This window comes from Strongylocentrotus purpuratus, unplaced genomic scaffold (assembly GCF_000002235.5).
Source record: "Strongylocentrotus purpuratus isolate Spur 01 unplaced genomic scaffold, Spur_5.0 spur5_scaffold_12, whole genome shotgun sequence".
NCBI lineage: Eukaryota > Metazoa > Echinodermata > Echinoidea > Camarodonta > Strongylocentrotidae > Strongylocentrotus > Strongylocentrotus purpuratus.
The window spans coordinates 13284641-13303896 of record NW_022145597.1 but is presented as its reverse complement, the minus strand read 5'-3'; the positions used below and the strand labels follow the sequence as shown (position 1 = coordinate 13303896).

Genomic DNA, 19256 nt, shown 5'->3' with positions numbered 1-19256 from the left:
AATTATCCACAGTCCAGTGACATATCCACTAAACCACGATACCTCTACGATTCAATAGACCTTTTTCGTAATGTGATAAAAATTAATGCATAAACCTTTGTGCAGTGTCTTGTTACATATCATTCCATTTACGAATAATTGTATTTCAATAGTCAGAATGTCAAACATGGCTCATCCTACCTAACAACACAGAATGTATGTCCTTCGCTCTGACAATTGACACTATTCAGGTGGATGAAATGATTTGTAACGAAGCACTTAACAAAGATTCGTCCATTAAAATTGATTACATTATGAAATTACTTTTCGATCAATCGGGAGAGACAGAGTCAAGATTCGGTTTGCATTTCAAATGAACAAATAGATACTGGTTAGCATTTCAATTTCTATGTAGAATTTCTATTAGTACTTTACACACTTCTGGGTTTTTTCTTCTTTAAAAGGCATCACCCCATCGGTGTAAAATAATTGTTTTAAACGCCTCCTACTTAGGGAATACAGCTTGAATATTTCAAAATTGTATGGGGAGCATAAGCTCTAAAAAAGGAATTTTAAAAAGAAATAAATGAATAGAAAAGCACATTTTCATGCGACTTTGCCAAGGATCGATCAAATGCTGGATACTCCAAGATCCAACTTGAAACATGGGACGACGATATAGTTTCGAATCTCTGATGCCTTGGTTTAGCTAGATTACCATATATTTTGTTTTCGATGACGTTGTCAAAGAGTGGTCAATGCGGGTTTCATGGTGAAAACAACGAGAAAGAAAACAAATCCAACCACCGCGATCTCATCTGAGTACTTGATTGACACACGAGCCGATGATTAGTACGAAGATGATGATTATTGGGTGGTGGTGGTGGTGGTGGTGATGATGATGATGATGATGATGAGAGTGAATGATGATGGAATTAATCTCTGTGCCATGCCCATCGCCAAATATACGCAAGTTCGAAGAAGAAAAAATAAGCTAATTATAAATTATCCTTTGCGCAAGACGACAATTACTGTAGATTCGTCCTTGTAGCAGCATCATTGGTAACACAGTGGATTACTTGCCATGCAATTTCGTTGTGAAAATGGGCTAGAAGCAATAGGGAAAGGTTGATTAGTATACAAATAATACACATCAGTGAGGGCATTAGTAACAATCACCCACACGAGGTACCTTTTAAACATTCTAACACGCCCGAGGAGATAACCGAGGGTGTTGGACCGTTTCGAAGGTACTGAGTGTGTGTAATTTTACTAATTCCCGAACAAAATGATGTGTTTTATTTGTTTTGTAAGATGATTTTTTATTTCTTTTATAAAACGATGTTTTATACATGTTTTACTAATGACCGGTCATTAGAAAAATGTCGTGTTAGGTAAAATAAATGCCTGGTCACGTGTACGCTCTAAACGAATCATTTGATTAGGATCCTATTTATCATCTTATAATAGTATGTCCTACATAATATATAATGTATAGTATGACGTCTTAGAGGGATAAGAATAATAACGACTTAACTTTGCTGAAAATCACATGCCCTGCAAAATGAATTTTTTTTGCGACATTAAACAAAAATCTATAATACGGCATCAAAACATATTCATAACACATGGAAATATACATGACAAACATTCCAAACCACATACTACAGTTATTCAATTGATATTACTTCAGGAAAGAAAATTGAGTCATACATCGAGAAAACAAAGTTAAATCAAATATTTAATCATAAAGAAATATTAAGATGTAGAATAAAAGGTACCGCGTACCCCACACTAACCCTCCGATGGGACTAAGCACATATTGTTGGACGCACGTTTGACTAAAATAATATTCAGCTATTAAGCTAACGTCATATTTTGAACACATTTGAAGAGGAATCATTTTTACTACGATATTCTTTAAAAATGGCATGCAGTTAACAACTAAATTAGTCGTACCCTTCTATAACTTATTTAAGTTTGTGAAAAATTGATTTGTCCCCATTTAAGTTTCTTGAGAATGTTACATAATAATGACGCTTTACACATATTACCCTGGTTATAGCCGAGCTGCCAAAGTAGCTAGCGCTCAAGCATATCAGGTATCCATGTTCGACTGGTGGAGAGTGGCATAACGTCGATTGACGTCTTGCCAAAGGACATTAGTGCCGCGGCGGGACTTGAACCCCGTACCTTGTGATCTGCAGTCGGGTGACTTATCCACTAGACCACAACACCTCTACATAGTAAATCCTACATCTTCAAGTATCAGACAAAGGCCCTAGTTCAACCAATCTACCTTTGATTCTTGAGTTATGAAGAAAACAAAACAAAAATAAACATCAAATTTACAAGGGGTATGACTAATTTAGTTGCTAACTGTACACAGAATGAGAAAGCTCAGAAATTATGTTTCACCTTTATACCAGGAGAGTGTTTCACAAAGCCTTTTTCCAATGAAAAATGACAAATATCAGTGACAAATCTGCTCATAGCCAATCAGAAGCAAGGATTTCAGCAGCTTATAACAAAAGCTGTCACTTGTCACTGATGTCAAGTTTTGTGAAACGGGGCCCAGAACTCGCCCTTCCCCTTTAAAGGCTTTTTCGATGCGGTGCAATTTCCATATAGGAGTAGGTTTTTCGCTATTACTATGAACGTGATAAAAACCAATTAATCAAGATAATGGCCATAGTTATGATAATCAGGGGAGGCTCCGGCGATTATGCTAAAAATTCTCATTACGGTCCATAGCACAGAGGAGGTTTGAAAACATTGCCAAACTGTCGATTTTCAATATCAAACGACAAAGAGAATGAAATATGAGTTTAATATCAAAGGTTAAAAAGAGAACGTTGAGTTCTGATAAAAGGTCAATAACGACTCAGTTTTATGGAATAACCTTCCTACATCAATTAGGAATAGTAAGACAATTAACCAATTTAAACGACTATATTGGCAAATTCTTCTTTAAAAAAAAAAAAAATCGAAAAACTTATAATGTCAATGTTCATGCAATGTTTCCTCCTTCTTTACTCCATTTTGTTATCTTTCCTTTTTTGTGATCTTGATTTTTATGTAAATTATTTACCAAAGATATTGTTATTTTGTATATTGTTTGAGGATAAATGTTTTTAACAAGCCATTAGTGTCCTCCCGGTTCCTCTTGACGTGGAGAAAAAATGAAATGAAATGAAAAATTTGAGCTTTCTCATTCATTGTATGTCAGTTTGGGAGAATGTCATCAGAAATGCGTTGCAAATTGGCGTGCTCTTCGATTCCCTTTTTATAAAAAATGTATTTTGTACCACACTGACAAGCCACGTGTACGTGTAGTCCCATTTACCAGTTTCTGCGTGCGGCGCATGCGACTTTCAGTAATATTGAGTCAACCTCTTTTCATTAGGGACTTTTAGATTCTGCACGACGAGAACGTGGATTGTCCTTTTAAGGCAATGTGACGTCCTTTAAGGCACTGGCAGTGACGTCACGTTGCCTTAAAATGGCAGTCCGCGTTCTCGTCGTGCAGAATCTTAAATTCCCTATTTTGATGAATCTAAAACCTCATGTTACACACCAATACCTCTGCACCCTATGATCAGCTTTTCCATTATATAACTTCTCGTAAGTTGTTCATACTTCGGTTGCATTATCCAGTAAATGGATATTTGAAACTTTGAATTTCCTAAACTGCGTGTAATTGGGTCTTTACAGACCTGTATCAATCAGATATGATTATTTACGTCTGTGGACCGAACATTCGAAAGACGTGACACAGTTTCGAACCTGCGTCCTCGGCTGAATCAGTTTCTAACTTCCATTGTTAGCTGGATTACAGGCGCGCGCCACAATGCCACGTGGCAGTGTAAGTGCGGTTATAATGTCAAAGTCTGCTAGTGAGTCTTCAATGTGTAGAAAACAATTATTATTATGGGATTAATAGGCCTACTGTGCTGACAATATACTGCCGTGTGTTAAGAGTTCTACATTCGTTACCCTATATACAACTTTGTGTACGCCCATTTTTCGATGCTTTCAATAATCAGTTGTATTTTCCACTCTTTCAAATTAAACAATGTAATCATTTGAAACAGTTGGAACAAAATTTAAGAAAAGGGCAAGATTTGCAAGTTTGTACACGACACAATAGTACCTCAGGAATTGTCTAGCGATTTTTTCGATTTTATGCTCATGTACAATTTGGACTTGACAGCTATAAATAATACGTCAAAAGATAAAATCCAACTGCTACGTATTTTTTAATTGTTTGTTGTTTATTTGTAACCAAATACGTAGCTAATGGCAATACACATACATGATCATGTAGCGTCTAATCAATTGTGCCTAGGATTAATGTTTACCCTAAGCTTAACACCGCGCCCGATTTTTCAATGATCCCTCAGAAGCACCACCCCGCCCTTTGGTGAATGTGCAACCTGTGTATACTTATTATTTGAATATCAATATCTCAAATGAAGTTCGTTTAAAGTCCTACTGCACTACTTATAACTACTTGCGCCCTCTATATAGCAAACAATGCCTACTCGGTGACCATTGGTCCCCCATGGTCCCCTTTTTCTTCTGATAATTGAGAGCTGATTTGATGAGATAACCACCTGTCAGTGACCAGGCAGGGAGGTCTAATCCTTCCTGGCCAAACTAGTGCAGAGGGGCTTTAAAAGATCTTTTCGACTCTGTTGTAGTTGATTTTGTTGTATTTGTTGGACTATATAAGATTTTCGTCCAAATTTTGACAATGGAATAGCTTCACATCTAACTTGGATATGGATGCTATTCATACCAGACTACAGGATTAGCATGAGCAGGGGGTGGTGTTTTTTGATTTTACAATATAAGATAAGGTGAAAAAAGGCGAGATAGAGAGAGAGAGAGAGGGGGGGAGGGAGAAAGAGAGAGAGAGAGAGAGAGAGAGTATGGGGAAAATGAGACTGTGAGTAGCAAAGAGAAACATAGGAAGGGTGAGTGGAGAGAGACAGAGACACGAGCTAGAGAGAGAAAGGGGGAGAGGGAAGGGGAGGGGAGAGAAAGAGGGGGTGGAGGGTGGAGGGAGGAAGCACTGGGAGAAAGAGCTACGGGTATCAAGCACAAAACCAGTAGACTGTTATATACCTATAAATGCACTGTAATTTAACAACTAAATTATTCTTAACAAAATAATTTGTCCCTATTTACGTTTCTTGATAATGTGACATATAATGAAGGCTTACACATACAAAATATTCAACTAAGCCCCAGTACAATCAGTCCGACTTTAATTCTTGAGCTACGAAAAACACAACAAACTATCAAATTTACAAGGGATATGAATAATTCAGTTGTTAAGTGTATATACATGAAGGGTATACCATTGCTTTTCTTCAACGCTTGTAACCATCGTTATACGCGTATGATTAATGCAAGCGTTGTGCCAAACTATATAGCAACCAACCTATACGGCTGTACAGCTTGCTTTTTGGCGTGACGTTGCCATGGTAACTCATGATGGCTGGCGATATTTTCATGATCAAAGTAAAGCGACATATCATCAGAGTGTTTCGAAATTTCATAAGGCTGAAAGCAACACTGTCGTCTGTGTGCAAATTTATTTTACGATTCCATTATCATTAAAATGAAATGAAGTCATCTCATTCTCCTTCGTCCCCTTCTTCTTCTTCTTTTACCTTTTCTCTTTTTCTTCTTCTTTCATTTTCATCTTTCCTCTTCTCCTTCTCCTTTTTTTGTTCTTCGTCCTTTTCCTTTTCCTGCTCTTATTTTTATTATCACTTATTACTATTATTATCATGACTATTATTATTGTTATTATCATATTCATGACTATCATTATTGTTATTATCATAATCATTATTATTATTTTAAAAGATTCTCGTACTTTTCTTTTTCCTGCTCTTATTTTCATTATCATTTATTACTATTATCATCATGACTATTATTATTGTTCTTATCATAATCATTATTATTATCATTATTATTATTATCATTATTATCATTATCATCATTATCATTGTTATCATTTTCATCATCATTAACATCATAATCATTATTATTATCATCATCATTAGAATCATCATCATTATCATCACAATGTTTTTCTTTGACGTATACGTTCTAAAAGTTGAAGAAAAAAAAATTATTCTGATTACAAGAACATAGTTGCATTCCGATCTGACTGACATCATAGGTCAGGGGCATGTTTTAAGAGGGTGGAGGGGGTGGGTAGGCAGTTCCCCCTCCCCCGACCATAATTCTAAACCAACTCGGTACCTAATGAAGCGAAACGCTCATTTTATTATCCCGACGCAGCCATTTTATCGCGAAGCATCATCGCCCCTGTCAGAGGTACATGGATAAAACAGTTTGTTAATTGATACAGCGAGAGAGAACAAGTGTGTTACAGAGAAAGAGAGAGAGAGAGAGAGAGAGAGAGAGGGAGAAAGAGAGAGAGAGAAAGAGAGAGAGAGAGAGAGAGAGAAAGAGAGAGAGAGAGAGAGAGAGAGAGAGGGGGGGGGGGGGGGGGGAGAAAAAAAAGAAAAGGGCAAGATTTGCAAGTTTGCACACGACACAAAAGTACTGCAGGAATTGTCTAGCGAGAGAGGGAGAGAGAGGGAGAGAGAAAGACAGACAACACCGTACACCTGCGTAGCTAATCACCTGTTTACACGAAACCACCTGTTTTTTCTGTTTCTCGTAGTGTTTCACATACAAATTTGTGTTAACATGGTTAATGGGCCCGTACACTGTGTAGAAAGAACACCTGTTCATGAAGATCGCCTTTGCTCTCTCTCTCTTCTGAGCGTTCTCTATATGCAGGTTTTCCTTTGTTTTTATGCTTACTTTATCAATGGTACCATCTTAGGTAGATATTGATGTTAGTCATGGAAGTGGTTTAAAAAAAAGTAAATAAAAAATGGAGGATTAGCAGCAGCGGCACTCACAGTGCTGTAATAGTATTATAGTACATGTGGAGGCGCTATTTTTAACGCCACTTTAAGCAAATGCAAAATTATTTGAATCAGGTTTTGGTAAAAAAATTACAATATTTTATTTTTTGGTAAAGTGTCTAGAGTACAGACAGTTTGTAGATTATAAAATGTAATGCAATTTGCGACGGAAAAGCTCGGCTTACAAACAAACATACACAGAATGCTTACAAAAAGACAAAAAACAACAACAACAACAAAACAAGAACGCAAATTTAAAAAAACATAAACAAACAACAGGAATTAAGAACTATTGCCCAGTTGACAAAACATATATGTAACAGAATAAAGGAGAACATGAAGCAGGAAAACAGGAAACGAGAGAGAAAGAGAGAAGGGAAGACAGAGAAGAAGCAAGCGAGGGAAAATAGAGAGAGAGAGAGAGAGAGAGAGAGAGAGAGAGAGAGAGAAATATAGAGAAATAGCACAAAGGAAAAGAACTTTAAGACGCGATCGTCACTATTTTCGAAAAATCAACATTGTTATGTCCGCACATTTCAATAGGTAATGAACAAAGCTATTGAAATTGCCGTAGAATTGCTGGTATCAAAATAACCTAATCGATTAAATTGATGTTTTTTTCTTCTTTGCATTAATGCAGGTTTCGGCTAACACGTGCGTCACATTCCCTAACGACAGTGAGTAACTCATTTATATATTAATTTGATTTGATTTGATTTGAATTTATTTTGAAATATAAAAACACCACCATGTTACCATGTAAACAATGACGTATAAATGCTATGAAAAAATTATGAGGATGGATAAAACAAGAAGGAATTTTTTAAATCATATTACCGTAAACGATTATTCAGACTAATATATTTCTTCTTAATATACATGAATTTTCTTTTCTAATTATATGTGAAAACAGAGATTATATAGGTGACACGCCTTACGTGAATATCATTATCATCATAATTATCAATATCATCATTGTTATTATCGTCATCATTATTATTTTTATCATTTTGATCATGATAACTGTTTTTATTATAATTAGTATAGTAAACAGTAGTCGCCCTATGAAGAGCGAGTTTATTTCATTCTCCAAATAATATAAACAATAACAAGATAATCACAATAATAAACAATGATATAGAAGAAAATTACATTGAAATATCTTTAACATTGTTTTGTTTAATAATTTGTAATACAAAATTGTTTACTTACAGGAAATGAAATATAATCATTATCATTATAGTTATGATTATGATTATGATTATTGTTATTCTTCTTATTATTATCCTTATTATAACTATTATTATCAATGTCATAATTATTATCATTGTTAATTCTATTATTATCACAACCATTATTGTAAGCACGCTATGATCAGTATCACACTATGAACATGACGGACAAAGAAAGACGACAAAATATACAGTTCCTCATTCTACCCTCAACAATTGCTGTGGTAGACAAAGGAACATCCCTTCGCTGCTATTATGTAAAAATGAGTAGAACAGGTGAATATGCATGTGACACCTGTTCTACACATTTTTACATAATAGCAGTGAAGGGTTGTTCCTTTGTCTACTTGAGGAACTGTATATTTTGTCCTCTTTCTTTGTCCGTCATATTCATAGTGTCATGTCCTTCACATGTTCCCCTCTACAGCGAGTTCGTGCAGCAACCTCTTGCTGGAGTGCGCCGACTTCATTGTGACCGAACCACAGATCACCTACGACGCCTTCGAGATGGCCACAAACAACCGAACGCCTTCGACTCACGTCTACGCATCTTGTCGTGTCGGAGAGGTCTGCGGTGGAACGGAGGTGCCTGAGTGTGACATCATTGAGAATGTTCTGACGGAGCTCGAACCCAGTCTCTGTCCTGGAATGTGTTATTACGTCATCATTCCGCATAACCCCTGTGGGAATGGTAAACATCAAATCCTTCATAAAGTGTCTGGATAATTTATTTAAAAAAAAAAAAAAAAAAAAAAAAAAAAAAAAAAAAAAAAAAATCATTTTTGATGATAATGAAGATGATGATGATGATGACTAATGGAAAATCAATCTTGATGTTGAATGTATGGAGCATTGTAAAGCAAGCGCCATGAGCGCACACCGGAGGCGGACATCGGCGCTATACAACTAGCCATCATCGTCATCGTCATCATCATCATCGTCGTCATAACAGTACAGCCCCCCCCCCCCACACACTCAGTGTTATTTTGGGTACACATATGCATGTTCCCTCCTTTTGATTACACCGGTGTGTAAAGTCAATACGGGCCGGATTTTTGTGTACTACGAGCCGGACTTTGGTGCGTGAAAAGTACCCCTTTACCGGGCATTTTGGGAACACGCCTGGTATCCCTGGGGGGGGGGGGGGGCAGTACAGAGGCCTATACAGACATTGTGACACTGCCAATTTAGCCAATTTGAAATTTCTATAAATATAGTGATTACTAACTTTTTAAAAATCGCATAACCTTATGATCTCTTTTCGGTCCGATTTTGTTCAAATTTTCATCAGTCTGCTCCTACGTTTTTTCTTCTTTCTTTTCCACTTTCTTTTAGGCATGTTAGGGTAATTTATTTTTCCTTTAACTCTTAGGTTGCTTTCTCCGCCTCTAAATTCGGTCGCTCGTTTGCTAGATTTGCACTGAGTTTTTGTAATCGTGTTGTTCTTAATTTTTCGCTCACCCCACAGCCCAGTACATCTCGACCGTCTTCATGATGCAGGTACCCGATGGCAACACGAACATCGAGGTGAAACGTGTTCAGAGCTCTTTGACCTCTGACGCCATCGAAGTCAATTCTCAGTGTGACTACGTCGAGAGCGGTAACGACGTGATCGAATCTCAAAGTTGTGATATATTGGTGGATCAGACATGTCCCGGTAAGTTGCTCAATCGGCATTTGCTCAAGACCAGATTTGTTTCTGTTTTTTTTATAAATATTTTGTTATTCTTCAATCATCTCTGTTCTCCTCCCTTACAAGCATCCCCCAAAGATCGCGCGATTCCCTAAAATACACACGTGTTTGCGAGGGTGAGAATAAAAGGCGAGGAATGTCTCCTGTCTAGCGTTGAGGGTGTGTGTTATTCTCAGCTAATTGGGCGCGCTAAACAGAAACAGTCCAGGCAGTGGAGTACATTTGCTCCAGACCTGTATAAAATCATATAATATAATTTTGGTCTGGTTCTTAACAGTGTTTGTCCATTTGCTACTTTCACAAAATGTGAAAATTCTTGTCGAATATTGTTATTATCATGTGCCATTGTATACAAAATGATCTTTAAATAAGCAAGGGGATGTAGGGGTTTAGAGGCCGAACATTTTCTCACTCGATGAAGAAAAATATGTTTCTAGGGAGAAAATGCTCCTATCACTCCCCCCGGCCAAGCGAGCCAAGGAGATCTTGGCCCTATTTTACAAAACTTGTCATCAGTGACAAATGACAATTTTTGTTGTAAGCTACTGAAATCCTTGCTTCTCATTGGTTAACAGCAGATTTGTCACTGATTTTTGTCATTTGTCATTGAAAAAGAGTTTGTGAAATGGGTCCCTGGTGTGATTTTTGACGTACATCCTCAAAAGGTGCCCTTTCCTTACAATATTCGGTCAGCCAAAATTGGTAAAGGAATTTGATATAGGAATAGTGCAGAATCGATACCTGTTCGATGTTCGCGCAGTTTCCAAATGGCCCTCAATGTTCACTGATGATAGAAAGACAATTAAGTTTTGGTCATGGTTCTGACTTTCGAAGGTATTATAACAGGTTCAATCAGTCAAATAATTACCTGTAATATATAGCTCATTTTATTTGATGCCATTAAACAATAAAGTCTAGAATCTGACCCATTTTACACTAACATTATCCCCTCAAATGCGATATCCTCTTATTTACCGCAAGCCAAAGGTAAGGCGTAAACCCCGCATTTGAACACAGGGCGAAACTAAAAAATTAGCCTCGGCCACTGATCACCACGAAAAAGAGATCAGTCGACGGGCTGGGCTTAAGAATTCGTTGATCATGCCACATATAGATAATCGATATTATTAATGTAATTATCATTATTATTATTATCATCATTATTATCATCATTACTACTACTACTGTTGTCATAATCAATTTCATTATTACTATCATCAATACTCAATTTGGAAATTCCTTTAAAAATAAGCACAAGCGCCATTAACTGTTCCAGTATGTTTAAGTTTAATGCAATTTAGTTTGTAACCGTCAGCTACCTGAAATTTATATAATGTTTTCCATTCTGTGTAATGGGTTTATCAACTTGTCAAGCCACATAGGCTTTTACTGATAAACCCTATTTCATTTTCCAATAATTTGTATTTGAATGTTATTACTTTGTTTCGCATAAATAAGTTGATTTTTATATGTATATTGCAAATGTTTATAACCTGTTTTTGTTTTTACTGAATTTGAAATAAAAATGGTACAATCAATCAATCAATCATAATTGTATAATTGTTTAGGCACAAATGTCGAGACTTTTGAGGCCGATAAACCCGTTTCCCTTGAGATCAAGTCCGTATCAGGCGAGAAGACAGTGACCGTTGCCTTCGCTAAATCCTTTGGATACGGAGGTAAGAATGTTTGGTTTGTATTTTATAACTTTTTTTTATTCTTTCCCCTCTTAAACAAATCGCAAGTAAAGTTTAACGTTTCATTCAAAATATCAAATAAGTTTCTCACGTAAAAGAAATCAAATACATTTTTAAATATTAGTACATTTTTATGATTACATGATTCAGAAGAGAATATTTGTAAACAATCTTCACATTTAAATCAAGTCCATTATAATTATTGTTCACATGAGTAACATTTGTTTGAACTAGAGAGACGATGATTTAAACTAATCGTGAGTTAGATATAGGAACTCGTTTATTTTTGTGAATTGTATTTGATACTTTAACAGTGACTTTTGTTAACATGCTCAGATTTCAGTTGAATTTACAGTGACAGACCTCGATCCATCATCGAGTGATACTTCTAAATTCTATATCCGTCTGTCTCTCTATTTATCTATCCCCTCTCTCTCCACCCTGCTCTCTTTCTCTCTCTTTCTCTCTCTCTCTCTCTCTCTCTCGCTCTCCCCCTCTCTCTCCCCCTCTCTCTCCCCCTCTCTCTTTCGCGCTTAGAAACATGGTATTAAAATATTTATAAGTTTTGCAAATTATTATGTTTACATACATATTCCATACTGTGTCATTAATGTTACAGTGACCGCCCTCACGACTATCTACGATCCCTCCACGAGTGACCCTGCCGCGGAGACGGACAACGCTGTTGAAGGCGTCGATGCTAGTTCCGATACAAAGCTCGTCATCAATTCCATTGTCCTCGACATCGTCCTCGTCGACGAGAACGGAGTGCAGGTCGTTCTCAAAGACGGCGAAGAAATACTCCTGACATTCGGGTCCGACGAACCGGTGAGAGAGAAGTTTTATTTCGTCGAGTCTTGCATTTTTTATCGTTAATTGTTTTAGTCCATGTATCATCGTTCGGGGAATATAATTTCGTAGTATGTAATTTGTTTATACAAAGTAAAATCGACATTATATTCCAATTAATTTGATAAAATGTGGGTGAACGTCACACCTAAACTGTTCTTTGCTTTCTTCTTCTTCTTGGGTATATTTTCCAGCTTGGAATTTTAACTCATTTTAGCCTTCTATTTATTAGAATGTTTAAAAAAAACGAAAGCAAAAAATACTTATTAGATCAAATGCTGGTTGATGATCTGTTGATATATAAATGCATGTACATATCAAAGAGAATTAACTTAGGAATTTTAATATACATCACCATCAAAAGACAAGTCTCAGGATCACACCTGGACCCTATTTTATTAAGCTTGCTATCAATAGCAAATTGTAATAATGGTTAAAAGCTACCGAAATCAATGCAATGTATAGGCTGAGAGCACATTTCTTCTAGAATTGGCCATGTTCGTGATGTAACTATTAAAGTTTATGCATATGCCTTTATGAAGCGTCTCGATACGAATTATTTCATTCACCTGTTTCGAATAAATATCTCGATAGACATAATTTAAATTCCATACGTTAGTTGCTGCTAGGTAGGACAAACATCATGGCTCGTTCCACCTAGCAACACAAATATGTGCAATTTGCATGCTGACTATTAAAAAACAACGAGGTACTTCATTATAAATTTGGTTTTCATTCAAAAAATGGTCTATTTCGGCACTTGATATCGATGATTAGATTTATGAAACATGATTATTGGCAATGGGGAATTAAGCAGGCCAGAAAATATACTCTTATGGACTAAACCTACAACTCCGTGCACGTTTCATCTTTTATTTCATTTCTAGGGAGGATTCAAGGAGAGAATTTGCCGGTTTTATGATGAAGACCTATCCAAGTAAGATTTCGCAATTTTATTTCAACCACACCCTAATCTGCCTGTGGAGATGTCGTGGTATAATGGTTCATTTACCGTGACACTTAATCCAAGGATTGAGGGTTCGAATCTCAGTCCGGCACTGACGTCCATTGGCAAAACATTAATCCACGTTTGCCAATATCCACCCAAGTGTAAATGGGTACCTGGCAATCGCTGGGGAAATAATGATTGCAGGGCTCTCAGGACAGCATCGAAACTGATGAGGCGATCTGAGTAATCACTATAATTATCATTAGTATTATCATCATTATCTAATTAGATATTAAATCTACCATTTTGAAAATTGAGTAACCCTTCGGCCCTTTTAAGTGTTGATTTTAACACTAGAGCTTTGAAAACGCATTTGAAGTTTAGATTTTCTTATTTTTAATAATTATACCCGAGATCGTGTGTTTAACATTTAAAACTCGTATCAAATTGCAATAATAAAATATAGAATTCAGTTAAGTAAAAGATATTTTGAACAGTTTTTTTAATGAGAAATGTTCTTCAAAAAAATGTTTAATAACCTGTTCAAAATTTAGATTCGATTCGATTTTCACGTTAAATAAAAACAAATAAAGGCCGGAAAGTTGGTGTGTATCAGTCGATTTTTTTATGACGCAATATTGTGTCATTGCACTTTTCATTCTACGAGAGGTAAAACAGGCCAGGCTAACAAAGATCGATCATGAATTATCAATAATGCTTGAAAGCAAAAATTGCTTTAAAAATAAACAGGCTCTTCGTTGATCTGAGCATGTTACCGCCCCGCTTTTAAGAAAGACGTTGATAATTGATGAATAGCTCAGTAAGTGGGGAAGAGTCGATCGCCGGTGCAGGCACACAAATTTTACGTCCTTCGTTTTTCTATTGTCGAAAATCCAATCAGTGTTGTAAAAGATTAATTAAGAAAACGACTTGAAGGAATATCGCGAATGAAAATTTCTCCTATAAATTTTGCATTCCTCAACTTACAGGTCTGTTATCTACTGAAATTTAAACCCAGTGCACAGTTTAGTTAATTGTTCAAAATCGAGTTTAACAAAGAAAGTTAGTATAAGGGTGAGTTTGCCCTTTAGTAAAAGTGATTTTCAGGGTCGGATTTCACTGAATTTGCAGAATTAATCTAAGATGGAACGAAAACAACATTATTTTTGACACGTTCTTTTTTTTTCTTAAAAAAAATTCTGTTTAGATGGTCTGGTGTTGGCTGCTACGTTCAAACTTCCAACGCGAGTGTTGTCACCTGCGCGTGTAACCATACCACCAGTTTCGCAGTGCTTCTACAGTTTGAGGTATATAGTCATTGTATTCATGTAGTCCTATCATTTGAGAGTGAAATATAGGTGGTCAACACCCATAGGAAAGTGAAAAGTATGCCGCAGACCTGCCGCAGACCTGCCGCAGATCTGCCGCAGACCTGCCGCAGACTTTTAGTCTGCGGCAAAGAGTATGCCGAAGTATGCGGCAGAAAGAAATTTTGCTGCAGACTTGCCGCATACCAGTATGGCACAGGAACAGTCTGCGGCAGATCTGCGGCAGGATGAAATTTTGCTGCAGACTTGCCGCATACTAGTATGCCACAGGAACAGTCTGCGGCAGATCTGCGGCAGGATGAAATTTTGCTGCAGACTTGCCGCATACTAGTATGCCACAGGAACAGTCTGCGGCAGATCTGCGGCAGGATGAAATTTTGCTGCAGACTTGCCGCATACTAGTATGCCACAGGAACAGTCTGCGGCAGATCTGCGGCAGGATGAAATTTTGCTGCAGACTTGCCGCATACTAGTATGCCACAGGAACAGTCTGCGGCTGATCTGCGGCAGGATGAAACTTTGCTCCAGACTTGCCGCATACTAGTATGCCACAGGAACAGTCTGCGGCAGATCTGCGGCAGGGCGAAACTTTGCTCCAGACTTGCCGCATACCAGTACGCCACAGGAACAGTCTGCGGCAGGTCTGCCACAGGAAATCCCATTAAAGTCTAATAGGGCCAATTGAAACCAATCATCTCATGCATATTCATTATTACTTTACACGTGTGATAGAAAAATACATTTATCATGATTTGTTAAGCAAATTAAGACAATGCACATCATTTTTGTGATTTCTATTTTCCTTTTGCCATTATTAACCAATAGATTATTTTGTCTGATCATGTTACAATTACATTCACGTTTAAGCAATAGATATATTGATTACTAACCAAGAAACTATGATTACTAACCAAGAAACAATATACATATTTAGTATATATATGTGTACGAGCCTGTGTCACTTTAAATGTTACTCTTGAATACACTTCAAATGATCAATGTGATGAAGTTAATACAATTGAGAATAGAATATACCTAATTGGTAATATCGATATATATTGGTATTACCTAATTGGTAATATCGATATTGCCAATATTGATTATGAAGTATCAATCAGTTAATTTATCACTTTATTGCCACGTACTGGATATGAAAGAGTATGCGGCAGGTCTGCAGCAGGTCTATATGAGATATGAATATTCATGACGAAGAGTCTGCGGCAGGTCTGCAGCAAGTCTGCGGCAGACCTGCCGCAGACTCTTCATCATACTGAAAGAGTATGCGGCAAGTCTGCAGCAAGTCTGCGGCAGACCTGCCGCAGACTCTTCATCATACTGAAAGAGTATGCGGCAAGTCTGCAGCAAGTCTGCGGCAGACCTGCGGCAAAACTAATTTGCATGTGAAAAAGATGACTGTCTGCGGCAGGTCTGCTGCAGATCTGCGGCAAGTCTGCCGCAGGAGTATGCGGCAGGCTCATTTCTTTCCTATGGGCAGTGTTACACGAACTGAATTTTTGGTTTCAAGTCTGGATCTTAGGCCCTTCACGTGGATGTTAATTTGAATTACAATTAGAATTTTGATAAGAATTTGAGTTTGAAATTGAAGTTGAATTGGATGTTGAATATGAATTTGAACTTGAATTTGAATTTGAGTTTCAATCCGATGTTGTATTCGAATTCGAATTTGATGTTGAACTCGAATTTGAATTTGGATTTGAGTTTGAAATTAATGTTTATTACATCATGTTCCTAGCTTAGTGAAGAGCATTAACGTCCATGCCGAATCCATACTAAACATATAAAGGAACCAAACGAATACTTGGGCTACAGCGTAAGGTTAAAGCTTGAACACTATATCAAATCCTAAACCAGACCTAAGGCCCATGCAGTCACAGCCCCAGCTCTCACCCTATATATTTTACAACATAAAGTCTGGACAAAATGTCGTCGGAGGAATTGTCGCTGTACATTGTGTCAGTGTCAGTATCGGAGCATCGAAGTAGGACCGATTCAAGGATTGCCAAAACAAACTATGGCATAGCTTAAAGATAAAGCTAAGTTCTCGTCATGCAATTGCATTGTGAAAAAAACGGTGTGGAATCGATCAGAAAAGGTTGATCATCTAGCATATATGTATTGCTGTGTACTGCAAGGTTCTGGAATCACCAAAATGATAAGAAATTTGGCCCAGTCTTGGTCAAGTTACAAGCACTGTGCACAGAAAGATGTATATGTGGCTACACGAACATGCGGCATAAAAATCCGTCCCAATGTTTATGTTGTTACATATTTAGAATATGAAAGCATTTGAAGAGCCTTGCATTTCTGGGAACTTTTTTTGTATCTGATGTTCTTCCACATAATAAGAATGATAACGCTCTTCTCAGAACTCAACCTTCTCTTTAAGTAAACAAGAAGACTGGATACCAACAAAGACTGATGAATATGATGATTATAGTTACCTTTTTTTGCTTGAGAATTCAGTACGAAATGGCACCTAAATGGAAATTATGACAATCTGCAATTTCAGAGTAATTTAAAAACCGATTTTAAAGCGATACTGAATTTAGGAACATTCTGTCCTAGCGTACTGTTTATTGCACAACGCCTCATGATCAACTTGCCAACAGTGTGTAACCCAATATCTTATTCCCGCTTCGCAGACAGGCGACTATGGCGAGCGATAAATATGCTTATATGAGTCCAAAAAATGGGGAAAATGCGCGCTATAGACGACTCGCAGCTATTGAAGCAACGAGTTAAACCACCATACTGCAACAGCTGACCTGAGATGGCGCTAGAGAGGATTTTGCGGTAGTGCCCCTAGTACAGTATGGCTTTAATCCTGTTTTTTTAATTTTTTTTTTTTATCGAATACAGGATTGTGCGATTGACGGTGCCAACCTTCAGGTCCAGACTTTAATGACTCGATTCTTCAATGCCATCTCCATCGCCGCCCTTTTCCTCTCCGTCATTATCTTCAGCTATCTCAAGTAAGTTCATCCATTTATGACAGGTTTTGAAGTCTATTGGATAAGTCTACGGACTGTGAACCACAGGGTACTGGGTTCGAATCCATGTCGCATCATTTTTAACTTTAACATTAATTGGCAAGACATTATCTTTGACAAAGGTATATGACATTCGTTTTCTATCACATGAGTCAGTTGTTGACAGACAGACCTTTTAAAATAAGACATGCGACCGAGGACGAGGAATTAACTAGTCCACGTGCAGCCTTTACCGTTTTCATGTCACGCGCCCAATCACCTGATAAAATAGGGACTTTTAGATTCTGCACGATGAGATCGTGGACTCAATGTGACGTCACTGCCAGTGCCTTAAAAGGACGTCACATTGCCTTAAAAGGGCAGTCCACGTTCTCGTCGTGCAGAATCTAAAAGTCCCTAATAACACATCCTCAACGCTGAACCGGTGACAGTATAGTACTTGCCTTGTTGTGTTCTTTTCGACGGTTGTTTTGGGGGATCGCGTGATGTGTGTGCGCCGCCGGGATGCGCTTTTTTCCCGTACCGCTAATGCGTCGCAGAGGTTATTTTGACGACTTGAATAGAGGCAACATCCGACACACACACTGAATCGCGTCTCACTAATCTGAAAACGTGACAAGATCAGTGCGGCGCGATTCAGTGTGTGTGTGTGTGTGTGTCACTGGGTTTTTACAGACGTGTATCAATCAGATATGATTATTTACGTCTGGGGACCGACCTTTAAACGTCACCATCCGAAAGACGTGACTCAGTTTCGAACCTAGCTGCGTCCTCGTCTGAATCAGTTTGTAATTTCCACTGTTAGCTGGATTACAGGAGCACGCCACAACGCTTAATTTTTGTTGTTGTTGTTGTTTTAGTTTTAAGGGCGTGTGTCATTCAATTGTGAATATTTACGCCGGATGTGTGTGTCGGATGTTGCCTCTATTCAAGTCGTCGAAATAACCTCTGCGACGCATTAGCGGTGCGGAGAAAAAAAAAGCGCGTGCGGGATGCGTATAATTGAAGAATGAAAAGTATATATATAAACGCACAGGATATGGACTAGGATAATGATTGTTGATATTGATTTATTTGATTTAAATTTTTAGGTTGTACACCTCTGACCAGGTCAAAGTTCACATCTGCCTTGCCATCTCACTTGCCTTGGCCCAACTGGTAATGCTCTTCATGGGCAACACCGAGCATAAGGTGAGTAACCTTTAAAAAGAGGTCACCCTTGACTACGCAAGTAGGTCTACTGAGGACATGTCCAAGTCTACGGAAACGAGTCCAGACCAATTTTAGAACGTTGCCTCCTGAACATTAACCCATGCTGGACAACTAAACAATACAGGGCCTTCGGGGAAGTAACACTTTCCGGATGAATACCGGAATAATAATGCTAATTATAATCATAATAATAAAAGCAATGAAATTAGTAATAATGATAATGACAATAATAATCATTACCAAATGCCTCCTGGACAATCATCTATGCCGGTTAACCGTTAACCGTTAACTTCCCCTAAAACATGTACCCAATCATCTCCAATACAATATCCAGTCTGGATAACTTT

At 37.6% G+C, this 19256-nt stretch overlaps 1 protein-coding gene across 1 annotated transcript in view; it reads left to right on the top strand.

Annotated features, from left to right (window-relative positions):
* LOC752125 (adhesion G protein-coupled receptor L2) overlaps positions 1–19256 on the top strand; it is a 39305-nt gene that overhangs the window by 9097 nt on the left and 10952 nt on the right. The window contains exons 2-10 of the mRNA XM_030981849.1: positions 7579–7615; positions 8598–8861; positions 9639–9827; positions 11432–11542; positions 12180–12388; positions 13297–13346; positions 14566–14665; positions 17567–17679; positions 18789–18888. Coding sequence (XP_030837709.1) covers positions 7579–7615; positions 8598–8861; positions 9639–9827; positions 11432–11542; positions 12180–12388; positions 13297–13346; positions 14566–14665; positions 17567–17679; positions 18789–18888 — 1173 coding nt within the window. The remainder of the gene's footprint in view (positions 1–7578; positions 7616–8597; positions 8862–9638; positions 9828–11431; positions 11543–12179; positions 12389–13296; positions 13347–14565; positions 14666–17566; positions 17680–18788; positions 18889–19256) is intronic.